At 40.3% G+C, this 27,350-nt stretch overlaps 1 protein-coding gene across 1 annotated transcript; it reads right to left on the bottom strand.

The window, feature by feature from the left end:
- Positions 1 to 107: 107 nt before the first annotated feature.
- Positions 108 to 24,053, bottom strand: LOC122560968 (CUB and zona pellucida-like domain-containing protein 1). Its single transcript, XM_043712209.2, has 11 exons — positions 24,034 to 24,053; positions 22,534 to 22,656; positions 20,940 to 20,966; positions 16,859 to 17,003; positions 12,699 to 12,907; positions 9,221 to 9,368; positions 7,511 to 7,719; positions 4,559 to 4,734; positions 3,680 to 4,080; positions 703 to 974; positions 108 to 554 (listed from the first exon to the last, which is right to left on the bottom strand). Exons 2-11 carry the CDS (start codon positions 22,541 to 22,543, stop codon positions 403 to 405), a joined length of 1,749 nt encoding a protein of 582 aa, XP_043568144.2. The 5' UTR covers positions 22,544 to 22,656; positions 24,034 to 24,053; the 3' UTR covers positions 108 to 402.
- Positions 24,054 to 27,350: the final 3,297 nt, after the last annotated feature.

The following is a 27,350-nucleotide window of genomic DNA, read 5'->3' as shown; positions in this document are numbered from 1 at the left end:
GGATGGCAAACTGTCCGGTGAACAGTACACCACATTTGGTGCTTGTGATTTTGTTTCCTTTACAGGTTAGTTACCATCTTGCAAAACCTGAATAAAGTACAACTGTATCAAGCAGAAGAAAACATTTTATTGTTTTGCTACTGATTATAGGCAACACATTTCTTTTGCAAAATATCTGAAGATAACAGAAACAATTGAACAAATAAATTCAACTACTGCATTCAAATTAATTCCTTCATTTAATGAGCTCTTGAATTTCATCCATGCAATAAGTCCAAAGTGGAATGGGAAGCAACATTTAACTTGTTCATTGTGATTATTGATTGATAGGATCCTTTCGGAGCTGAATTGCATGTACTTTTCCATTTGGTGAGTGGCTATGCTTAGAACATTGTCTCCCAGCTACTCACAACCATAGTGCCTTTGTTGCTTCTTGTATTTTAGAACAGTGACAACCAAAACTGAAACAGCTACAACCAGAGCTATCAAAGACAGAACAAATGGCAAACTCGATTCGGTACTTGTCTCCACAGCTTCATTTACTTCTTCAAATCCTGAAAAAAATTCAAAACCATTTATTTTTGACTGTATCAGTTATGACAGCTACAAAATGATGACTATTACTGCACATTCTGGAATATGAAGTTTCTAATTTAGCCCTTCTTTTGGTGATGTAATTAGCAAATAACTTGATTGACTCACCTTCCGCTTTATAATGTTTTAGATCTTTTTTCAGTTCAATAGGTCCAATTAGAACATCAGCGCTCCCCTTTGAGGAACTTAGGGCCCTTTTTTGTCGAGGCATGCATCCACGGTAACACCGAGAGGAATAATCATAAGCTTTACAGACCACAACTTTACACTGCAGGTAGACTGAAGGATGAAGGTTGAGGAATTTAAAGGCACTGAACTTGAATCGCGCAACGTTATTAGTTGGTGAAGGATAATTCCCATAAGTCCCATCCTTAACACACCTGTAAAAAAAAACATTAATTTTAGAACACAAAATCCCAGTCCAAACTAAAGTTTCAATGAAAATAGAAATACATTGGTAAAATACAGCTGGGTATGTATTCAGCCAATGCACATGCAAACACTACCTTGCCATCAGTTATGAGCTCGCACTCAATGTGTTAGATGAATGGGATCTGAAATCAGCAGTCTACCCACCACATTTAAACAAATAATTAAAGATCATTTAAACTTGTTAACAAGTCTATTGACCTAAATAGTATGTTACCTATACCAAAATACACTTGAGGAGAAAGTGAGGTCTGCAGATGCTGGAGATCAAAGCTGGAAATGTGTTGCTGGAAAGGCGCAGCAGGTCAGGCAGCATCCAGGGAACAGGAGAATCGACGTTTCGGGCATAAGCCCTTCTTCAGGAATCTTTGTAGAGGGAGGAAGAGAGCTTCTTCAAGGAAGGCATCCTTGTAAGAGGATTCGCAGTAGGTTGAAATCTTTGAGGAGAAAGTGAGGTCTGCAGATGCTGGAGATCAGAGCTGGAAATGTGTTGCTGGAAAAGTGCAGCAGGTCAGGCAGCATCCAGGGAACAGGAGAATCGACGTTTCGGGCATAAGCCCTTCTTCAGGAAGGAGGGCTTATGCCCAAAACGTCGATTCTCCTGTTTCCTGGATGCTGCCTGACCTGCTGCGCTTTTCCAAAATACACTTGGCATAGTTATGCGTAATTAGGTCAGAGTGGGAGTTGTTTGCAATGGCTGACGTGACATAAAACTGGGAAGGAAAGGGGGACACATCATTTGAGGTTCCTGTGCATATTGTGGTCCCACCCCCAAGATGTTAACCCCCTTCCTTCTCTACCACCTGCTGGCCAGAATTCTCCCTCCTTCACCTTTCCCTGGTCTCCACAATTCTTTGCTGTCCAAAAACCCCAGGCCTTAACTTTTCAAGGCGGATCCTCTTCAGGTTTCTTTCTGTACTCCTGGTCATGTACACTACTGAGATCTGGCACTGCTGCTGCCAGGAATGATGGAGCATGATCCCTCCATCCTAGGAGGAATAGAAGACACTGTTCATTGCCTCCCAAGTTCTGTCTTTACTTCTATTAGCATTCTAAGATGAATCCCATCTGGTCTTGAAGACATATTCACTTTAAGTACAGCCGATCTTTCTAATATATCCTGTTTATCAGTTTTTAGCTTTTCCAGAACCTCAACTAATTCCTATTTGACTACAATTTTGGTAGCATCCTCTTCCTTGGTAAAAGATGTTAAATACACATTCAACACCTCAGACATGGACAAATCCATTTTGGTTCCTAATCAGCTGTATTCCACTTTTTACTAAGCTCCTACAATTTATAGAACATAGAACATAGAAAAGTACAGCACAGATCAGGCCCTTTGGCCCACAATGTTGTGCCGAGGTTTAATCCTAATGTAAAATATAGTAACTTAACTTACGCACCCCTCAACTCACTGCTATCTATGTGCATGTCTAGCAGTCGCTTAAATGTCCCCAATGACTCTGCTTCCACTACCACAGCTGGTAATGCATTCCATGCATTCACAACTCTCTGCATAAAGAACCTACCTCTGATGTCTCCTTTATAACTTCCTCCTAATATCTTCAAACTATGTCTCCTCGTACCAGTCAATACTGCCCTGGGGAAAGTCTCTGGCTATTGACTCTATCTATTCCACTTATTATTCCACTCCTCTCTTCCTCTTTCTCTCCACAGAAAAAAGTCCAAGCTTATTCAACCTTTCTTCACAAGGCAAGCCCTCCAGTCCAGGCAGCATCCTGGTAAACCTTCTTTGCATCCTCTCCAAAGCCTCTGTATCTTTCCTATAGTAGGGCGACCAGAACTGGACACAGTATGCCTATAAAAACTCTTGCATTTCTTTCTATGTTAGCTGCCATTCTGTTCTCATACTTTTTCCTTGTTGATCTTATTTATTTTTACAGATCCCTTCTGATTTTTCTATATTTAACCAAGTTTTTAAACGTATTATCAATCTAACATCTGTTATTCACCTCCTATATCTACTTCACCATATTGACAGAAAAAATCCTTAACAATTTAATTTGTATCACATATTGCTTTCCCAATCTTCCTCCTGCTCGCCTGTACAGCTGTACTAGCTGTGGTGCTCTGGCTGTTAATCCTCTGAAGGACCCATCACTCAAATCTGAACACTGGCTGCAGAGCAAGATGCAGTCAGTGGAATATGGATGGAAAAAAAAGTTTGGTTTCATCAACATACAATGTTGAATGTAGAAGACATTAAGAGGAATAAAAGAACCTTGAATACTTAAATCAGAGCAGTTTCAGTCAGTGAACTGTTTGGAATCCATAATGTAAAGAGCCAAGTGTAAAGGAAACTTTAAAAGGTAATTTGGGGTTAAACTAAGAATCATTTCATGGCTTTTTACAGTTTACACTTACAATCCATTAGATGTAAAGCAAGAAAGGGAAAATAGAGTATATTTTAAACTTTGTTCTGAGCGTACACCAACAAGAAAGCTTGTTCACACATTGAAGTGTTAATGCAAATGCTGTTTGAGAAAGATTCAATTTGAAACAAACTTGTTTTTATGATACATGAATCAGACAAAATAGCACATAAAATGTTATGGTTATTCTGGATTTCAAGATATTTCAGTTAGTCAGGAATATTTCTTGGAATTTTGATACGGGAATTAGCACTTCTTACCCATTTTTTATTAGATCATAGGCCTTTGAAGTCCAGTCAAAGTTATACGGTGATGCAGTGCAGGTGTCCACAAATACAACAAGGTACTGGTCTAAACTGTGGAGGTCAACCTGCACATACAGGTTCTGCCTGAGATCCACATAGTAAGGTGATTCTAGCACTGGCCTCATAAATGACGAAGACTCATAGAATCTCATGCTGATGTTAAACATGCCATATTCTGTGATATTATCCATGATGTCACCAGTTGTGTTTTCATTAGTCACATACATTATTTTAGACATTGTATCTTGTTGCATTTCACATCCAATATTGAACTGAAGGTTTGTTTCACGAGTTATAACTGAGTCAGATGGTGAAGATCGGATGGTGTTGAAATATGTGATACTGCCATTGTTTTCCTGTAAATATAGAATGCATCTTAAAATTTGATTTATTTCTAAGATTAAATATTTGACACAGAGTAGAAGGTAACGATGACTGAAATAATGTATTTTCAAAGTTAAAAAAATGACAAATTTACAACTGCAGAAAATGAAACTGCTGGAAGAGGTTTTTAAAAACATAGGTGGGAGGCCATTATTGAGGAAGCTTTAATATCAAGTTGTACCAGAGGTTCTGAAGTTATCCAACACAATGGCAAACAACTCATCAAGTATCAGAAAACAGAGTGGTTAGGTGAATCCACAGGTGTATATAATTTGAGCATCAAAATATTGCCTATTATGTTTGAAAGTATTTAAGCAAGGGCAATATTGTATTAGCTAAAAGTGTGGGAGGGTTCACCTTGAACATTTCTACAATTATGCCATCATGGGATATAAAAGAATAATAACTAGTATTTAATGAATCCAGCCCTCCTACTACTGTTTTCCTTACCTGCCATCCTGTACCACATCTATCAAGTGGTATTTTGAAGATCACATCACTGGCTGTTATTATCGGTCTGCAGTTTTGATCATTCAGATAAAGATTATGTTCATTGAAACCCAGGAGGTTGAGGTAAGACCTACTAATTTTTGCTTCCATATAATCTGATGAACAAGTTAACAAATCTGGAAAAAGATCAGAATCTGATCAATCTTATGCATTACAAATAAATCTGTTTGAAAGATCAAAAATCTGTGTGAACCTCAATATAGGAATGTATAATTTTAATGAATTTCTCTTTTACAATTGCAAGATTTTATAGAATTGTTAAGTTTTAATTCTTGTTAATTCAAGGTAAACTGGAACAATGAAAAAGGATATGGGACTTGCTACTGGTTCTGTCTGATAATAAGCGTATGTGACCTGTTTGCCTTGAGCAGCAATTCCAGGCCTAGCCTGATTGAGACCCAATTGCCAGATTTCATATATGAATACAAAAGAGAAGCTTGCTTTGCTCTACATAAACTTACCTGGAGAACGCATGGACAGTAAGAGAATCTCAGTGAAAGAGACAAACTGCATTAGCTATGAAGAGGAAAGAGATATAGAGTTCTCTGTTAGCAACCAGACAGAATGTGAATGAGAACATGTTCTCCAGTTGAATAAATGGGTGAAGATTTAAGGACACCAGAGGATTTGTCTTGGCATGGCTGAAAGAATGAATAACCAGAGTAGATGTTGCTGCTGGTCAGTCCAAGAATTCTTAGAAGACTGAGGGGAGTGACTTTCATTGCACACTGGATACTATAACTCGGCAAACTAGTTGTTGGCTGCATGGAGTAACTTCAAAATGGTACCTATGAAGACTACAATTCTGCAGTGAGTGCAGTGTAAATTATAGATGTGACGTAAGGCTTTTGATGGTGTGCTCTTAAGTAACTTTTTGTGGTTATGGCATATTAACTGCATAACAAATAATGTTTAGTCATTGTTGATTTAGGCTGTGTTTCAGTAAAAGTTTCAAAAGTGACATCCTGCAAAAGTCTTGTGTGATCCTTCGAACTAGTCAGTGGATTTCAGATATCTTTGAGTGTTATAGGTCTCTGGAGAACACAATAGTCTTGATCAATACTCCCCACCATGTTGCTTCCAATTATTTTGCCCACAGCAGTGTTTCCACCCCACAACACCCATTCTCACATCAGTTTTAAAGGTTCTAAGGGTGTTCTTGGGTTTGACTAGTAAACTACTGTTAGTAATGCTTATCGCTGTAAGAAGTAGGTGGATATGTCACCAATATTTAAAATCCAGAATACCAGCTTCAAATGGCAATCAATCACAGAGGGATCACCAGGGAAGAAGCTTCACAACTTGGCCTTGATATTGGGAAATGACTATAAAGAGAGCACCTGACAGAAATTGCACTGTGTCAGGCATGTTACAAGTTAATGCTTCTATCAAATACAGTTATATTTCTGCATTCTTATTTTAATTGATATTCTGTCTGTGAAATGGACATGTGCAAGAATGCAGTTCATTCTCTGCTTTCGGCTACAAACAGTCTTTTTCTGTAAGTGCTGTTCAGTTTCAAAAAGGTTCTGCATAAAAACTCATGACTAAAATGAAAAGATGTGGGGTCAGGGAAGTATCAGAATGAACAACAAACTGGCAACAAACAATTAAATAGAAAGTAGCAATTCAACATAGTTATTGATTGATAAATGGTGGTAAGTGCGGCTTCAGAAAGAATTGTGCTGCAAATGCTGTTTATCAAAATTCAGGTAAACAACTTGGATTCAGGAGTCAGAATTACAATTCAAATTGGAGTATAATTAAACATAAAGATAGAAGCATTAATACAAGAAAGACCTGCAACAAACTATAAGAAGAACTATTAGTGGGTGGCACGGTGGCACATTGGTTAGCACTGCTGCATCACAGCGCCAGAGACCCAGGTTCATTTTCCGCCTCAGGCGACTGTGTGGAGTTTGCACATTCTCCCCGTGTCTGCGTGGGTTTCCTCCGGGTGCTCCGGTTTCCTCCCACAGTCCAAAAATGTGCAAGTTAGGTGAATTGGCCAGGCTAAATTGCCTGTAGTGTTAGGTGAAGCGGTAAATGTAGGGGCATGGGTCTGGGTGGGTTGCGCTTCGGCGGGTCGGTGTGGACTTGTTGGGCCGAAGGGGCTGTTTCCACACTGTAAGTAATCTAATCTAATCTAATCTAAAAAGATGTCAATAGACTTGCAAAATGCGATTGACAAAGGAATTTGAGCCTAGGTAAATGTGTGGTAATAGGTGTGGAAGTAAAATAAAGTTACAAACTGCCCAGGAAGTAAATGTATCAATGTGGTCTGGAACAAAATGGATCTGATATAAATAGACAAATTACTAAAAGTATTCACCCTGATGTCTATTGGAAATGAAACAGGTTGTATGAAACTTATATAGAGCTAAGTTAGATCATATTTGAAATGATGTGACTAATTACCACCTCTATATTCAAGAAAGGTATGAGGAATTGTGCACAAAGAATTTTCTAGAATGTTCCCAGAAATTAAAGTTTATACTATGATGAAAGATTAAACTTTTGGGTCTTTTTAAACTAGCTCTCTTGGTAAATCAAGAGAAACTCTGGACTTTTTCCATGAAAAGCCAAATTGTGATGATAGCTTCTTTGAAAAGAGATAGATTCACAACTTGCTGCCACTGAATTGATGCAGGCATTGGAACTGGAATCCATGGAAGTGAATATTAAGCAATTTCTATCATGGGTGCACAACTTCAACTTTATACCTAAGCGGTAAATTGAAAATCTTTCTCTGACTTTTTTGGCCTCATTTATTGTTAAAAGTATTGAAAAGAATTTCGAATTGGAATTCAAATAAGATGTATCAATTCATAATTTCACCACATTTCTTAAATTACACTGCAGTTTTGACACAAGAAGTATAACAAGGCTCACCACCATCATTTGGTAGAACGTAGTAGCTTGCTGAAAACCCACGTCTAGTAACACTGGAATCAGTTCTAAAATAAACTGTCATACTGTTGGATGTGGATGTAAATGTCTTATCTGACCCACTGCAGAATTTTGAAAGCAAAACGGAATTTGTTGATGGTCCATCATATATTGCAATATAATCGTATGAGCAAGTTGATGAAACTTCCAGGCTGTAAAGAGAGTAATCAGAGATTGAAAATGAACTTACTTAATAAATAAAGCAATTTAAAGTATACTCGCATAGATAAGCACATTCAAGGGAATTTCAGGACCTAAAGAAAGAGCATGAGAATTTTAAAATGCCTTTGTGGAATATGGGTCTTGCTGCCTATCCATATTAGTGGGGAGTTCTCTCCTATCTTTTGGAAATAATGCAATGGAATCTTTTTCACCCACATCGTAGGTAGACAGGGCCTTATTTATAAAACTTATCTGTAGGACACTATCTGAAATGGTGCATGGTTTCCTCTCACATTGGAGCCTCAGCCTTGGTTCTGGCACTCAAATCCTAGGACATGAACCCAGAACCTTGCAATTTACTGACAAAAGTACTATCAACTGAGTCTTGGCTAATAATCTCAATCAAAATAGTCCATTCTTTCAACAGCACTGGTGTGCTTTGTGATTTTCATGAACAAACACTCTAAAATAGTCATATTAACAGTATCTTTCAACTTCTCAAGATTATCACACATATAATTAAAAATATTGTAGTGCTAATATCCATTGCTGAATATCCATATTCAGCAATGGATATTAGCACTACAATATTTGTAACTCATTCTCTGATATTTAACTATATTGATCTAAGTTAAGATTTGTCCAACAATCCCTTTGTTGTCTATTTTTATTTCATGAACTATTTTTATTTCAGAAAATGTGTTTACCTTTCCCTTTGATGTCTGACTAATTGATCTATATCACTTTGAATGCTTCCAGACTCCCTAACACTTGTTACTGGATCACATCAGTAAATTTTCTAACAATAAAATGCTAATCTCTTTTCAACTGAGCACCAGCCAGGGAGGAATGATTTCTGATATGTTTCAGTTAATCATGTGTTGTTTCTTGTTGACAAAAGTGAGAAAGCCCTTTGCTGTTTTTTGAAAGGGTATAATTCAGTTTAAAAGTATTTCTTTGGGGCCAGGAATTCTTAACACTCAGTAGCAAATTATTGGATGCAAGTTGTGTGAATCCATCAGAGAGCAAGAGAGAGTAATTTTATTTGTCATTTCTACCATATACAACTGATACAGTAAAAAACGAGACAGTGTTCCTCCAGGACCAAGGTGCTACATGGACAAATACAAACTACACGATCATACAAAGTGCAGCATAATGTGCATAAGAAGTGCAAAACATGCAAATTACAGTGTAATAGAAAAATGATAATTATTAGACATTGTTCTAGCAGCAACTCAAAGTTGTGCAAAGATTTCAGATGGAAAAGAGTCCAATCATACAGTTTTAAGGAGCCTGATGGCTTGGGGGAAGAAACTGTTGCACAGTGTGGCCATGAGAGACTGAATGCTCTGGTATATTCTGCTGGATGGCAGGAGGGAGAAGGGTTTGAGAGAGGGATGTGTGGCGTCTTCCACAATCGTTAATTGACAGAAAATACTCCACTTGTCACCCACATTAAAATATGAGAGTGAAAACATATTTACTTACTCAACATAGGTGAATTTCAGCTTTATTCTTTGGTCGCTATCCCCTCTTATATACCAAATGCATTGTTCATTATTTTCGTAAAAGTATGGGTAATTGGGACTTGTAAAAGACCCATATGCAGCTTCAAGATAGCCTCCACATGATCCATCTATTAACAATAAGAAAATGTACTAGAATACATGGCAATACACTGATTTTTACCCCTGCCAAAAGTTTTTATCAATTTTCTTCAGCATTAGAAAATGTTCACACACATTCCTGAGCCTTCTCTACTATCAAATCTGATGATGATTTATCTTTCTCCCTGCATAATATTTCTCAAATCTAATCATCGAGGAGAAAGTGAGGTCTGCAGATGCTGGAGATCAAAGTTGAAACTTTATTGCTGGAACAGCACAGCAGGTCAGGCAGCATCCAGGGAACAGGAGATTCGACGTTTCGGGCACAGGCCCTTCTTCAGGAATGAGCAGAGAGTGTTCAGCAGGAGAAGATAAAAGGTAGGGAGGAGGGACTTGGAGGAGGGGCGTTGGAAATGTGATAGGTGGAAAGAGGTCAAGGTGAGGGTGATAGGTCGGAGTAGGATGGAGGCGGAGAGGTCAAGAAGAAGACTGCAGGTCAGGAAGGCGGTGCCGGGCTGGAGGGATTCGGCTGAGACAAGGTGGGGGGAGGGGGGATGAAGAAACTGGTGAAGTCCAAGTTCATCCCCTGTGGTTGGAGGGTTCCCAGTCGGAAGATAAGACGCTCCTCCTCCGACCGTCGCGTTGTTGTGGTTTGGCGGTGGATGAGTCCAATGACCTGCATATCCTCGGTGGAGTGGGAGGGGGAGTTGAAATGCTGTGCTACAGGGTGGTTGTCCGCTTCTTCCTTTCCCGCCGTACTCCGCTTCTTCCTTTCCCGCCGTACCACCCAGTACCCTTCCACCGACACCCTCCTTCGACTGACCGAACTGGTCCTCACCCTGAACAACTTTTCTTTCCAATCCTCCCACTTTCTCCAAACAAAAGGAGTAGCCATGGGCACCGGCATGGGCCCCAGCTATGCCTGCCTCTTCGTAGGGTATGTGGAACAATCCATCTTCCGCAACTACACTGGCCCCACCCCCCATCTTTTCCTTCGCTACATTGATGACTGTATCGGCGCTACCTCGTGCTCCCACGAGGAGGTTGAACAGTTCATCCACTACACTAACACCTTCCACCCCGACCTCAAATTCACCTGGACAGTCTCGGACTCCTCCCTCCCCTTCCTAGACCTTTCTGTTTCTATCTCAGGCGACCGAATCAACACGGACATCTACTACAAACCAACCAACTCCCACAGCTACCTGGACTACACCTCCTCCCATCCTGCCCCCTGTAAAAACGCCATCCCAATCTCCCAATTCCTTCGTCTCCGCCGCATCTGCTCCCAGGAGGACCAGTTCAAAATACGTACAACACAGATGGCCTCCTTCTTCAAGGACCGCAATTTCCCCCCCGACGTGGTCGACGGTGCCCTCCACCGCATCTCCTCCACTTCCCGCTCCTCCGCCCTTGAGCCCCGCCCCTCCAACCGCCACCAGGACAGAACCCCACTGGTCCTCACCTACCACCCCACCAATCTCCATGTACAGCGCATCATCCGCCGTCACTTCCGCCACCTCCAAACAGACCCCAGCACCAAGGATATATTTCCCTCCCCTCCCCTATCAGCTTTCCATAGAGACCACTCCCTCCGCGACTCCCTTGTCAGATCCACAGCCCCCACCGACCCAACCTCCACTCCCGGCACCTTCCCTTGCAACTGCAGGAGGTGCAACACTTGCGCCCACACCTCCCCCCTCACTTCTCTCCAAGGCCCCAAAGGAAACTTCCATATCCGCCACAGATTCACCTGCACCTCCACCCACATCATCTACTGCATCCGCTGCAGCCGGTGTGGCCTCCTCTATATTGGGGAGACAGGCCGCCTACTTGCGGAGCGATTCAGAGAGCACCTCTGGGCCACGCGGACGAACCAACCCAACCACCCTGTAGCACAGCATTTCAACTCCCCCTCCCACTCCACCGAGGATATGCAGGTCATTGGACTCATCCACCACCAAACCACAACAACGCGACGGTCGGAGGAGGAGCGTCTTATCTTCCGACTGGGAACCCTCCAACCACAGGGGATGAACTTGGACTTCACCAGTTTCTTCATCCCCCCTCCCCCCACCTTGTCTCAGCCGAATCCCTCCAGCCCGGCACCGCCTTCCTGACCTGCAGTCTTCTTCTTGACCTCTCCGCCTCCATCCTACTCCGACCTATCACCCTCACCTTGACCTCTTTCCACCTATCACATTTCCAACACCCCTCCTCCAAGTCCCTCCTCCCTACCTTTTATCTTCTCCTGCTGAACACTCTCTGCTCATTCCTGAAGAAGGGCCTGTGCCCAAAACGTCGAATCTCCTGTTCCCTGGATGCTGCCTGACCTGCTGTGCTGTTCCAGCAATAAAGTTTCAACTCAAATCTAATCATTCCTTGTTACCATAATGTTGAACAAATACCAGGTACCATCTTGTACCGGGTTCAAATTATTGTTGATTTCCTTCACCATGAATGGTTATGAGTGAACTGTTGAGGCATCACAGCTGAGCATGTTTCAGATTTCATCAGATGCCCATTCTCAATAAATACTGATGACAGCTACTGGGAAGTTATCTTCATTAGCCTCCCTAGTCTATCTAAACTCTAAGGCCAACAACACACCTACCATGGCCTTAGCTAAGAGCAAAACCCAAACGGCAACTAAATTCCTTTTAGTATGGCTTTGTTTTTGGGGAATGTTTGGTGGAGCCAAATTTCTATTCTACCATATAGTACTGAACAAAATAAAGTTTTTTTTTGATTCTGAATTGCTGGTTACAGGGAGCATTCCAATTATAATTTAGTTTAGAAAGGCATCATGTGTTATACAGGCTTGGTGGGCTGAAGGGCCTGTTCTTGTGCTTTGCTGTTCTTTGTTCTTTGAAAAAGAAAAAAAATGTGATGATAACCTATTTTAAAATAGGTGGCAGATTCACAACTTGTTACTACCTGTCCATGCCGACCAGCTATCCCAACCCAATCTAGTCCTACCTGTCAGCACCTGGCCCATATCTCTCCAAACCCTTCCTATTCATATACCCATCCAAATGCCTTTTAAATGTTGCAATTGTACCAGCCTCCACCACTTGAAGTAACTTCCAACCTGTAACGAGAATGTGATAGAACGCAATGGAAATAAACTGGGGCAACCTTTATAATGGGTGCACAACTTCAAGATTACTTTTACATCTGCATGGTTACTTAATTTTAATCTGACTTTTTGTCTTCTTTTCTATTTAAATATACCAACAAAGCTTTTCAAATTGGAATTTCAATGTTTAAAACACATCAATTCCTAATTTCTCAACATTTCTTCTGGATTTGGAGTACAGTTCTGGTATTTGGAGATAAGAATTATCAAAAAAACTTACCATCGCTGTCTGGTACAGTGTAATAGTATGCTGAAAACCCACTTCTAGTAACACTGGAGTCAGTTCTAAAATAAATTGTCATACTATTGGATGATGATGCAAATCTCAGATTTGATCCTTGACAAATTTTTGAAAGCAAATCACTATGTGTAGATGATCCATCAAAAATTTCAATATAATCAAATGAGCAACTTGAAGTAACTTCCAACCTGTAACGAGAATGAACAGAGTTTGAAATTTAATGTGGCAGCAATTTATTGATTATTGTTACTCAACTTACTTTGTGAATCTTACTTTTTATAGATACCCCCTCTTGTACCAGTGCAATTAGAAGGCATTTTGGGGTTTAAGCAAAGAACATCAGAAAATACTGGGCATATAAAAGGAAAGACTTGAATTATAAAGCACATTTCATGACTAGCAGGCATCTCAAAACACTTCAAAGTCAATGAAATACTTATGAATTGTAGACCTTGTTGTAATGTTGGAAACATTGTAGACAGAGTACAGACAGTAAAATCCCACAAAAAGCAACATGGTAATCTATTTTCACTATGTTGAATGCAGAAAAAACTCGACTCTCTTTTGAAATAGTGGCATAGAACTTTCTACATCTACCGAGGCAGGCAGACAAGACCTCAGTTTCATGTTCATTCACCAGACAGCATGACTGACATTGAAGAGGTTCCTCTCACACCTGAACATCAGTCTTGATTTTTATCTTCAAGTCCTGGAGCAAGATCTGAATCCAGGAACATGTGATGAGGTAAGAAGGTTTTTCTGAGTCATCACTTGCATGCATATAATGCATCTTATTCCTTTCTTTCAACAGACCTAATGTGATTTGTGATTTATTTTGGCAAATTCTTTAAAAAATATAATTTAAATTCTTTTCTAACCTTTCAATACTGTCAAACATGTAATTGAGAATCTATCTAGTTCCAATTTTGTTGCTCTATTGTGATTGCTTTATTCCCACACATAATAATTCCGAACACATCTTCAGCAGTTATAGAGTCATAGAGATGTACAGCATGGAAACAGACCCTTTGGTCCAACCTGTCCATGCCGACCAGCTATCCCAACCCAATCTAGTCCTACCTGCCAGCACCTGGCCCATATCTCTCCAAACCCTTCCTATTCACATACCCATCCAAATGCCTCTTAAATGTTGCAATTGTACCAGCCTCAACCACATCCTCTGACAGCTCATTCCATACACGTACCACCCTCTGCATGAAAAGGTTGCCCCTTAGGTCTCTTTTATATCTTTCCCCTCTCACCCTAAACCTATGCCCTCTAGTTCTGGACTCCCCGACCCCAGGGAAAAGACTTTGTCTATTTATCCTATCCATGTCCCTCATAATTTTGTAAACCTCTATAAGGTCCCCCCTCAGCCTCCGATGCTCCAGGGAAAACAGCCTCAGCCTGTTCAGCCTCTCTCTGTAGCTCAGATCCTCCAACCCTGGCAACATCCTTGTAAATCTTTTCTGAATCCTTTCAAGTTTCACAACGTCTTTCCGATAGGGAGAAGACCAGAATTGTGCTCCCAATTCAAAATTAAACAGCTTCCTTACATCCTGAGTATAAACTCTTTGATATATTCATGGAAAGACCTGGTTTGTTTCTGTTAGTTCTTGTTGAAGTGTAGAATGCATGACAGGAACTCTGCAACTTCAGGGGAAAATATAGCAGAAACATTGGACAGGCTGAGCATATAATTTTTCCATTACAGATACAGAGCAAAATGGGGAGACTCTAGAGGAAATTCTAAGCTTAAGTCCTACTGTTCCTCTCTGGCTTCTATACAATGGAACACTGTCTATGATACAAAGTGGGAAGAAAACCTGTTTTGACTTGTCATAAAATGTCTTTGAGATGTGTCTTAATATTTGCTTGCCATTGTAGATAGTGACTTCACATTGATGGAATATTTTCAATTAATGATTAACAGTCAAATCTTTTGATCGTCTAATTTCCACAAATAAACAATCCTTTGTTGTATACACTCGATTATCTTTCTTGTTCCATTCATTTATACTAAAAACAGAAAATGATGGAAATATCCCATACTTCTGGTCTCCTCAGAGGAATGACAAACTGATTTAAATTAACATTATATTTGTCTCTGCACTCCCTGTCATACTTTCTGAACTTTTATTTCTGTTTTCATTTCAGTAATTTATATTTATCACATACTCAAAGTATGGTTTGTCTACCGATCCTTCTGCTATGATTTTATTATTGTATTTATCTCATTAAGATTTTTTGGCCTTTTCTTGTGAAGTCTGATTGGTCCTTATCACGTTGAACAGATTCTCTGACAATTGTTACTAGGTAACATTAATAAGTTTCCTCACAGTGAAATGCTGATTTCTATTCAATTAAACTCCAGCTAGGCAGGAAAGAATTCTGATCTGGTGCTTCAGTAAGTCATGTGGGATTTTTTTGGTCCCTGCACTGTTCCTGACATTTACACCACACCTGGTAGCCTGGGGGCTGATGGTGTCCCACTTTATGGACATTGATTTGGAAGTCCGGCCAGAGGGAGTAATTCACAGGCAGGTCTTCCACCTCCCCCAGCACCAGCAGTGGAGGCCGAAATACCAGACCATGTCAGACTGGCACGAGTTGTCACCCAAGTTAGAACCATTTGGAGGAATGCACATCACTATCAGAAGAAGGTAAACATCCTTCTCTATACCACCAGAGTAAGTGCTGTCATCTTCTATTCAATATCTCAAACTCACTCTGCAAGAGTACTCACCTCCCGCTAGGGCTCATAATCCAACATTTCTTTCCCTCACACACTCTCACACACACACTATTCAACCCCCAACAGACCAAATCCTACATTCCCTCGGCACTGTCCACTCAATCGTGTGGGACAGGTCCCTACCTGCACAAGCGATAGCTATGCAATCCACTTTTATCTCACATAATAAGGCTCACATAGCCTTTCCAATTCTAGGATGCAAAATGTCCACGATAAGCAAAAGAATCAAGATGGGTGATAACTTCCCCATCATTCAGCTCCTTACGCCTTATGGACAAGTGGATTCTGACTGACGACCTCAAGCAGGACTTAAACTGGTGTTGGAGATCATCTTTGCCTTACTGTTCCAGCATACACAAGCAAAGGCTATTTCCCTTGCCTTGACTGAGGCTTGCTGACCAGTATAACAGGCTTCCTGGTTTTGTGTCTGCAGTAAACAGCAAGGTGACATAGCAGTAATATAAGTCTGGTATCTCTGTTTGAGAGGGTAAAGCATGGATATGTAAGTAAAGGCAATGCAAGAAAAGGATAGTATGAGCATCCAGGTAGGCTGAAACTGAGAGAAAACTGTGACAGTGAGCAGAGAGCCAAGAGATGTAATCTGTTCCAATCAGTCTGGGTGTGTGTCCTTGAGTGACCTAGCTCCAGCATAACAATAACACTTGCCAATGCTGCCAGAGGTGCAACAATGAAATGCATGAGCATCCTTTAGGTAGATAAGAGGTCTGTCATGAGAGGACTTAAGAGGATGGCACATGTTAGATGCTAATGTCTGTAGTGTGGGTGTGTGTGGTCATTTGCCATTAAGCATTTCCTGAGATGTTGGTATCTGTTTTTCAACATAAAGATCTTTTGGAGCTGAATTGGCAAGGTGCTTACTCTGGTTTGCTTGTTGGGTTTACTTGATGTTGAGCTTGTTTGGCGAGACTAGTAAAATGGAAGGCTGAATAATAATGTGGTGAGTTGTGACATTAATAAGGGTGTTTAACTGGCAATAGTGATCATTAATTGGCATTGTGACACTTCTGAGTGAGAAACTTGTCAGGCCTGGTTGTGAAAAGCATAAAACATGGAACAAAATGATCTTGACATCAAGGTGAGCCTCACGGCACTTGTTGTTTGATTCTCCCTCAGACCCCTATAAGATCCCATACATTGTTTCTTGTTGACAACAGGGAGAATAGCTCCTTGCTGACTCTCTGAAGGGTATATTTCAATTTCATTATATCTTCTGGAGACCAAAAATACTTGGCACTCAACATAAAATTATTGATTTCCCCCTAGAGTATTGTTGCAATTTAAGTGAATCAGCAATGATTAATTGATACCAATACTTCTGTCAATATTCAGCATAACATATAAAAGTAGAAACAATTTTACTTACTGTATGTCAGTGAATACCAGCTGTATTCTTTGGTTCATGTACCTCCTTATGTACCAAATACATGCTGCATTGTTTGGATAGTTGAATGGATAATTGGGACTACTGATTGTCCCATTTGGAGCATCCAGGTACCCTCCACAATTAGCTATCGCCAGAAAGGAAATAGATCAGCACATGGCAAAAGAACAATCTATTCTTTTCTTCTTTCTTTTCCAAAAGTATTCACTAATTTTGCTGAACATAAAACATCTAGGTAGGCATTACTTCACACCTCAGGTTTTGAGGAAGGGTCACTCAACCTGAAACATTAACTCTGATTTCCATCCACAGATGCTGCCAGATCTGCTGAGCTTTTCCAGCAATTTCTGCTTTTTGTTTACAGCATCTGCAGTTCTTTCAGTTTTATTACTTCAGATCAGGTTGGTGATTCAACTTGTCACAAACCATTCTTTCAATAGATGTGGCATTATTGGTTAGACCATCATTTATTGCCCAGTCCTAATTACCATTGAGAAAGTGATGGCGAGCTTCATTTTTGATCCACAGCAATCCTTAGGCACACCTGCAGTGCTTTTGAGGAAGAGCATTACAGGATTTTGACCTGGTGATACTGAAGGAACAGCGATACTTAAATAATTCAAAATGGTATGTGGCTTAGAAGAGAACACACAGGTGATGGTGCTCCCTTGTAAATGCTGCCCTTCTCCTTACAAATGGTAGATATCGTGGGTTTGGATGGTACAGTTAATGGAGTTGCTGCACTGTCCCATAGATGGCGCCTACTTGTTGCCACTTTCTGTCAGATATGGATGGAATGAATGTTTAAGGTGCGGATTGAGTTGTACTCAAGAGGGCTGCTGTTTCTGTGATGGTGTCTCTTGCTGGAGCTACACACATCCAGGCAAGTGGAAAAAATTCTGTCACAATCATGGGTTGAGCCTTGAAGATGGTGGACAAACTTTGCAAATTCAGAAGAGGAGTTACTCACCACTCAATTCATAGCCTTTGACCTGCTCTTGTAGCCACAGTAGTTTTAGAACTGGTCCAGTTCCATTTCTAGTGAATATGATTGTGGGTAATCTTTTTTTCCTGGTAATCTCTGCTGCTTGTTACCAGGCGCCATCTAGTTAGATTCTCGTGTCACTGTCGACCTGCCTTGACTCTTGACAGTGAATATTCACGGGATAACTAATAGCTGAGCAGGATTCTGATTTCACCAGAATTCCGTGCCAAGCATTACTAGTGGCAGCCAGGGAAAAGCTTGATCACACCTCTACATTAAAGCCCAAGGTCATCTGGATACTGAGCCCAATAATACTCTACCATTGCTTTGGCTAAAACCAGATAACACAATTGATAACATAATTGTTAATATAATAATTCATAATCAACAAAAAATGTTTATATAAACCTACAGAAAGTATTCCAAATATCAATGTGTATACTTTGTTGTCCTCTTGCATAAAAAGGTTCATAAAGTTTTGTAATCTTTAGGTGTGAATGTTAATGTGTAGAAGAATTGAAACATGCAGCCGTGTGGCATTTCTACTCAAATTTAATCTACTGTGCCTATACTTCAGTGAATTGTTTTCTTTTGCTGCTGCACTGCACACCATTCGGTTTCTGCATTGTAAAGACAATTCTCCAGTTGTGTTTGCACAGTTTCCAGCTTGTGAACTTGGATATCTATCTTTCCCTGTAACTGTCAAGTTTTCATTTCTCAATCATATCAAGTTATTGACAATAGTGGCTCCATTGTTGAGTAACTCAGCAACAGTTTGGGCTCATATGTAGAGTGACAACGTGGCAAAATAGCAGGAAGTAATTTTATCCAAGCAGAAGTAATAGTGTGCACAGATTGAGAGATGCCATTCTGTTTGGAATGGAGATATTGAAGCAAAAGTCAATCACATCTGGAGTTTTAGGCTGACGTAACAAAGGATACAAATGCATTAGAAGCAGTACATAGAAAGTTTACTCAATTAATACTTGGAATGCAAGGTCTGTCTTATGAGAACTGGTGGTATCCATTTAAGGTGAGAAGAGTGAGAGGTGATCTTACTGAAACATATAAGTTCTCAATGGGACTTGACAGAGTGATTTCCTTTGTGAGGGAGACTAGAATGAGGTACACAGTGTAAAATTAATCAGTTGTCTATTTAAGTCAGATGAGGATAATTTTCCCTCAGAGGGCAGTGAGTCTATGAAACTCTCTTCCCAGGGAGCAGTGCAGGCAGGGATATTTAAAATGATGCTAGGGTTCAAAAGATTAAAGCAAAGATGAAATGGGGGATATGTGTTGGTTAACCATAAACAAATAATTAAAAAGTTGTGACAAGTAGAACAGATACAATACATTGAAACTGCAACATGAAAATAGGCTCTTAGCCCCAATAAAACCATGACAACTTTTGCCCACCAATTAAGTAATTAACTGCATTCATATTAGCCTTTTATTTACATATTTCGTCAACCCTTTTTCTACTTACTCCATCTAATCTTGAATACTGATATAGCTTCTACTTAATCACTGACCCAGGAAATGATTTGTACCTACTCAATACCCTGTGATTGAAAATGGCACCCATCGTGTCATTCTTAATATCATATATTTTATTTTGTATCTATTGCCCTCACTTTAAATCAGTGAACAACTTTGAACAGTGTGTTTCCATTTGCCCTATTGCATTCATCGAGAAAGACAAGGTCCGCAGATGGATGGGAACACCACCATATTGCAAGTTTCCCACAAGGCTACAAACCATCCTGACATAGAACTTGTTACAATTTCCTCACTGTCATGAGTTAAAACTCCAGAAACTGCCTTCCTAATAGCATTCTGGGTTTACCGCGCCAAATAGACTGCAGCAGCTCCAGTCAATGAGTCACCACCGCCTACTCCAGAGCAATTAAGGATGAGCTGGCATTGCCAGTGATGCACACATCCTATGAAAGAATCTGAAAACTTCTCATAATTATAAACAGTTCTATTACCCTGTAAATTCTCTTCAACTACAAACAATGATCCAATTATTTAACTCTTTCTTGATTTTTGAATTCTCTTATACAAAGCAGCATTTGAGTGAATTTATCTAAAATGTCCCAATGTTTATATGCTTTGCTACAGTATGGGGCATAATTTATTATTTTACCCCTTTATCATGATATGGATATCACCATATAGGCTAGCATTTATTGATCCTTCTAAATACACTTGAGGATATATTGCGGGACCCCTCATTGAACTGCTGCAGTCCATATAGTAAAAATATTCCTATACTTCGGTCAAGTCAACAGTTTCAGGATTTTGATCCAGTCATAATGGATGAATGATGACATATTGAAAAGATGTGAGACTTTGAGGGCAGTTTGGAGATGGTGATATTCCCAAGATCCAACTGCTATTCTTCTTGTTGGCAGTGGATGTTGCAGCTTTGACTGGCGCTGTCAAAAGGACTTCTGAAGTTGCTACAGCGCTTCCTACGCATAGCACACACTGCAGCAATGGGACACCCATGATGGATGGTTTTAATATTTGAACTGATAGATGGGCTGCCAATCAACTAGGTTTTGAGTTCTGGGTGATATCAATGTCCTTGCATGTTTTTGCAACAGCAACCAACAAGGAAAGTGGAGAATCTTCAATCTGTCCTCGACTTGTGTTTCTGACTGAATGATTAAGGCTTTGGGGAGTCAGGAGGGAATCCACTTGCTACAGAATAACTGGCTCTGACATGGTCTGAATGACACCATGTTATTGAGGCTGATCCCATGGAGTCGTTACTGGTGCTGCTTAGATTGTTCATTTTATTTGGATGGGGATGAGTGATGATAATACTATCGATTGTCAAAGGTAGCTGATATAACACTCTACCTGGTGTCTCAATATTCAACAATGTTTTCTCTACTTATTATGATGGCATTTAAATATTTAAAGATCTAATCAATACTAAATATGATTTATTTGTCGATTTATGCCCCTATTCTGGTCTATTAAGTGAATTTTGGAAAACAACAACATTGACGTATTCACTCTGGGTTGCAAGCTACTAAACAGCAAATGCATTGAAATTTTACTTACGGCTAGATGTAGTGGTATAACAGTATCCTATGAATAACAGAATTAAAAACAGTAGGTTAGTATCTCAGAAATTCAAATCCAAGTTAACATGTATTTGACTAACCAGGAACTAAGAGTAATTTTTCAAACTTGCCTTATAGGCAGGAAGACATACAGTAACTGTAAAACAAATTGCACTGCGTATCACCCTCTATCCATTTCAGCTCCTCAGGGGAACTGCTTGGACAGCCCTTGAAAACCACTTCTCTCTTGACCTCAATTCCAAGAACACCTTTACTCTGAAAGCTTCCACATGAACCACAATTGCACCTATCATTGACCCTAGTAATTCCCTAACTGCCAGTAGAAACAGGTTTTCTCCAGCATTCATCCCCAAGTACCTTTTAACAGGTGGTACCTTCCCCAGGGATACTGTCATTCTTGGCTTGGGTATGACAAAAATCTTGATTCCGAACCTGACCTCCAAAACAACTTGACTGAGCATTGAGCTCTGGAACACTTTGACCTTTGACCTTAACTTCATGATAATTTTGTTCCACCCTTCAATCCCAGGAACAGCCATAGTTTTGCAGTCCATCCCAGAAGCATTGTAAATTCTGGTGTTGACTCTGGGACAGCATTCACCTATGGCACCGATCCCATTATTTTAGCCTGCGGAAACCTTTGGCTGTTGATATTGATCTTGTGAACTTGTTCACTCTTGACATCAATTCCAGGAACAGATGTACAGCTCCCCTCACTCTTAAAAAAATGTGCTCCTGCCCTCAGCCTCATTGAGATACTTTTAACTTTTGCAGCTGACCTCCCACATTGTACAACAACACATTTGAACAAAATTGGTGAATCATCCAATATCGTCCATTCTCCAGGTTACACGTAACCAAACCTGGTTATCATTACCTCAACTTCGCCCTTGTCTTAATGTTTATTCAGCTGCTCAGTTTTGGTAATCCCGACAGAAAGAGGTCATATGACCCATAGTGTCTGCACTGACCCTCTGAAGAGCATCCCACCCAAAACCAATCCTCTACCCTACCCCCCTCCCATTTATCTCTCAGTACCTATTGCATTCTCAGCTACTTTCCCCATAGCCCCACCCCCCTCCCATTTATCTCTCAGCCCCCCAGCCCACAAGCCTCATTCCTGATGAAAGGCTTATCCCCAAAATGTTGATTCTCCTGCTCCTCGGATGCTGCCTGACCTACTGTGCTTTTCCAGCACCACACTATCCCCATATCCCCACATTTAGCATGGGCAATCCACCTAGCCTGCACTTCTTCGTGGGAGGAAACTGGAGTAATCGAGAGAAACTCAAATAGATACAGGGAGACTGTGCCAACACACAGTCACCCAAGGCTGGAATCGAACCCTGGTCCCTGGTACTAACCCTGTGCCATTGTGCCTTATTTTCCTAAGTCTCTGCTCTCATCTTCATAAGGCATTCTTCATGTGTCTTCTCCTTTACTAAGTCTCATTGCGGAAGATCGACTAGGCCAAATAATTTGATCTAACTGTGAAAGATATTGACTCATTTCATTTTTGAATTTGAACAAGCATAGAAATGCCAGCATCAGTGTTTTAAATGTTTGCTTACCGTTACCCATGTAAGAGCAGTGGTCGCAGAAATCAAAGCAACAGTTGCCATTATACCAACAGTTGTAATCACAGGAACAACCTGAAGAATTTCCTCCGCAGCTGTATCTGCATGAGCCGTATCCTGTCATACAGTAAATGGTAAGTTACATCTGAAATTATTTTCCCAACAAAGATGTTACAAACATACTGATTAAGAGTCTTCTTTGAGGTTCTGTGACTAGATGCAGAGGGTGGCCGGGGTTGGGGGGACGCGGGGAGACACTGGCAGGGAGGGGAGGGGGAGCATGCCAAGAATCAGAAATTCTGGTGGGGCTGAGCACATAACAGTAAAGGAATCTTGACGGTCATTTAATATTCACTGCGTCCAGGTAATCCATTGAAAAGGCAGCAAATGACAAATAATTTTTGTTTCCCATTGAATAAAATAGTAAGTCAACAATGTGCACATGTACATTACATTGCTTTCTCTGCAAAGAATTTCTAGCATTCTACTCTGACACTCCTCCTTGCTTCTCCCCAAACTTTTACATTTCATTGATAAACACCCTGCCTGTTTACATTTTTTAAAAAATGTGTTCACAGCATGGGTGTTGCTGACTATGTCAGCTTTTATTGCCCATCCCTGAGTGTCTTTGATAAAGCGTGTCATGGAACAGCTGCAGTCCTTGGGGGGGTAGGTATTCCCACCCAGAGCCAGTCAAAATCTGCACCTTAACTGATAATAATACACTGACCTAGAGAAATTGGATTGGAGGAGAATGTTTTCGATTCCCAGCTGGTCAGTGGCCATTGTAATGAAAATGCTATGGTTGGCAGAGAAAACTTAATACTTGTTATTAATCAGAGTACCAAATGAGAAAATAGAATGTGTTTTCTTGCCAATGCCATAGATGTTACTTTTCCTGGGTTTAACATTTTAGGATAAATGTTTTTGACTGCACCACTCTCAGATAATCAGGATTTTCACATGTGCAGTTTGCCAGGAGGAAATGTGATATCTTAGAACCAGAACATTTACTCTTTAACCTCAGTTTCACTCCTCCACTTCATGTCAGACTGTGAAATAGTGTAATAACTCCTGTCCCACTGATCATTCCCAGTGTGAATACATTAGCATAGTCATTGCAAATATAAGATGCAACAAACCTTTAAGGAACTGGAAGAAGAAAGCAAACTACTGAGCAAAGAAAAATCAGCTGGAAGTGCATGAACCTGAAAACGTATCAAAGTCTCAGATGCACGTATTTTGGAGATGATAAATGGAATACTGTCTGGAACAAAGCTCACAGTAATATCCATATGATGTGACAGGTACATTAGAAGAGATCAAAACAGAGAAATGCAGTGAACGTTTGTCAAGAGATATTGTTACTTTCAAGAAGAAGGAAGTTTTGGTAAAAACTTAAAACTTCTGCAATACTGTTGAAGTTTTATTCACTTAGAAAATTTATCAGAAAAGTGAAAAGGTATCAGATTTATCCATGCAAATATTACTCACCAACAGTAGTGCCAAGAGCATTGCAATATCCTGCATAGGAACATAATTATTTTGTTTTGCTGAGAGTTTTTAAACAATTCAGCCACATTTATGCATTGATCAACACTAATTTAAGCCCTTTTAAAAATTACAATTATTCAGATGGCCCTGACTGGCATGGTTAGCATCACCAATGATTAAAATCACGTCTGGGTTTCACGTACTCGTTATTTGTTTAGGATCATACAATGAGATAAACATGAAAAAGCTTGTGAATCAGTCTAACTTCTCTTAGGCAAAGATTTGTATCATTTGTGTGTTAGGGACATATATTAGACATTACCATGCAAAGTGCCTGCCAGCACTCATTAAGGAGATTGAGTGAAGACTTGGTGTCTGGCAAGAGTCAAACACCCTCCCCTCACCTCAACCAACAAATTGGGAGTTAAATTCTCATTGCAGAGGAGTTCAAGCACTACTTAAAGATTTATCACTTTTTTGGCTAGAGATTTAAAAAATATTATTGAAACACATTGGGCCTCTTTCCCAGACTTCACCAGCAATCAATATTTAACCCTGAATTTGCCTGAGGACTTCAATACAAAGAATAAATGTTATATACTCCACCATACTGGATACCTTTGAGCAGTTAGCAGAAGAAAGGGAGTGTTTAAAACTGGAAGATTGCCATGAGTTTTATTTGGTTTGCAAAAGAAATGGAAGGAACAAGTGAGTCCAGGACAGCACCAGATGCTGTGAAGGGAGACAAACAAGAGGGAGAGGAAGGTGTAGTGGATTCCCGCTCCCTATGGGCACAACATATTCTCTGGGTCTCATCCACCGTGGCATCCAAAATTGTTTTGCCCTCTCACTTGGGCCCTGAAAATTCCTGAATGGAACCCGATCACTGACTCCAACTTATAAAGTTTTAAATTAAATAGCATACACAGCAGCGGAGTATTATGGAGAGGATACATACATTTGTCCAATCTGCTGAAAGGGAGTTGGCCTAGTCCCCTGTGCCTTTGGACACAGTGGGTACAATTGAAAGTTTACTTGAAAGGGCCAAGTAAAGCTCAAGTAACTCACTGTGATTGACTAGCTGCCACTGGTAGGGCATTAGGTCTACCAACTCCCATCATCCTTCAGGGTAAATGGCCCCTTGGTGGCATGAGTCTGGCACACTGACTGGTGGCGCAAATCTCTGTACCAGGCCAGCTCCATACCCACCCAGAATGGGGGTGAAGATTCTGATCATAGTGTTCAGAGAAAAAATACTAGCTTTTCCATTAGAAAGTCTAGCCATGATATATATTATCCACATACAATGAATTTATTGCTGCACTATTTTACAGAATATGACAGAAATAAATTTCAACATCTTAATATTACAACAATCTTATTTTTAAGAACTTCAGTATTTGCAAATATTTCTTAATATCCAAATCACACTCCTGTAAAATGTGAGATGAAACTGTCAGCATTTACCATTTCTGTCTCTCTAGTGATCTCCTCTTTCTTAGTGAAATTAACCTCACCATCCTTCATGGTAAAGCAGCAGAACACACTCAACAGGTTTAAAAAAGAGATTTAAAGGCCAGCCACCTATAACTGCACCGAGTCCCTGTTAATCAGACTGACCTAGTCTCAATATTTGAGTCCAACATAAATATGTCTTGACAATTATGTAATTTTATATACTGCAGAAAAAAGTCTCCCTTTTTCAGAAATAAATTGCACTAGCTCATAGAATGAGCAAGAATCTTCAATAAAGTGGTAACTCTGATATATTTTAATATTTTGTTTGTTATCAATAACATAAATTTAACTATTTAATTATTGATAAGAGTCCTGCGATGGTTGAAAATCGGGCTTTAAGCATGTAGAAATTAAAATTTCTCATGATTTTATAAACATCTATAATGTCACCCTCTCAGCCTCCAACGCAGCAGAGAAAATAGTCCAAGCCTATTCAGCCTCTCCCTGTAGCTCAAATTCTCCAACCCTGGCAATATCCTTGTAAATCTTTTCTGAACCCGTTCAAGTTTCACAACATCATTCTAATAGCAGGGAGACCAAAACTGCATGCAATATTTCAACAGTGGCCTAACCATTGCCCTGTACAGGCACAACATGACCTCTCAACTGCTTTACTCAATACCCTGACTAATAAAGGCAAGCATACCAAACGCCTTCTTCACTACCTTATCTACCTGTGACTCTACTTTCAAGGAGCTATGAACCTGCACTCCAAGGTCTTTTTGTTTAACAACACTCCTTAGGACCTTCCCATCAAGTGTATAAGAACAGCTAAGGTTTGCTTTCCCAAAATACAGCACCTCGCATGTATCTGAATTAAACTCCATCTGCCACTTCTCAGCTCATTGGCCCATCTGATCAAGATTCCGTTGTAATCTGAGGTAACCTTCTTTGCTGCCTGCGACTCCTTTTGCAAGGAGCTATGAACCTGTGCTCCAAGGTCTCTTTGTTCAGCAGCCTCCCGAGGATCTTACCATCTAGTGTATAAGTCCTGCTAAGATTTGGCTTTCCAAAATGCAGCACCTCATATTTGTCTAAATTAAACTTCATCTGTCACTTCTCAACTCACTGGCCCATCTGATCAAGATTCTGTTGTACTTTGAGGTAACCTTCTTTGCTATTCGCTACATCTCCAATTTTGGTGTCATCTGCAAACTTACTAACTATACCTCCTATGTTCACATCCAAACCATTTATATAAATGATGAAAAGAGATGAACCCAGCAATGATCCTTGTGGCACACTGCTGGCTGAAGGCCTCCAGTCCAAAAAGCAACCCTCTACCACCACCCTCTGTTTTCTACCTTCAAACCAGTTTTGTATCCGGATGGCTGGATTCTCACTGTATTCCATGTGATCTAACCTTGCTAACCAGTCTACCCTGAGGAACCTTGTCGAATGCCTTAGTGAAGTCCATATAGATCATATCCACAGCTCTGTCTTCATCAATCCTCTTTGTTACTTCTTCAAAAGACTCATTCAAGTTAGTGAGGCATGATTTCCCACGGGGAGAAAGTGAGGTCTGCAGACGCTGGAGATCAAAGCTGAAACTTTATTGCTGGAACAGCACAGCAGGTCAGGCAGCATCTAGGGAACAGAAGATTCGACGTTTCGGGCACATGCCCTTCTTCAGGAATGAATGAAGAAGGGCATGTGCCCGAAACGTCGAATCTTCTGTTCCCTAGATGCTGCCTGACCTGCTGTGCTGTTCCAGCAATAAAGTTTCAGCTATGATTTCCCACGGACAAAGCCATGTTGACTATCCCTAATCAGCCCTTGCCTTTCCAAATGCATGTAAA

The sequence above is a fragment of the Chiloscyllium plagiosum genome, unplaced genomic scaffold, assembly GCF_037043375.1.
Source record: "Chiloscyllium plagiosum isolate Xiang-an unplaced genomic scaffold, Cpla_swu_hap1 HiC_scaffold_22, whole genome shotgun sequence".
In the NCBI taxonomy this organism is placed as follows: domain Eukaryota; kingdom Metazoa; phylum Chordata; class Chondrichthyes; order Orectolobiformes; family Hemiscylliidae; genus Chiloscyllium; species Chiloscyllium plagiosum.
The sequence above is the reverse complement of the archived record's forward strand: the minus strand, read 5'-3'. Positions and strand labels throughout refer to the sequence as shown.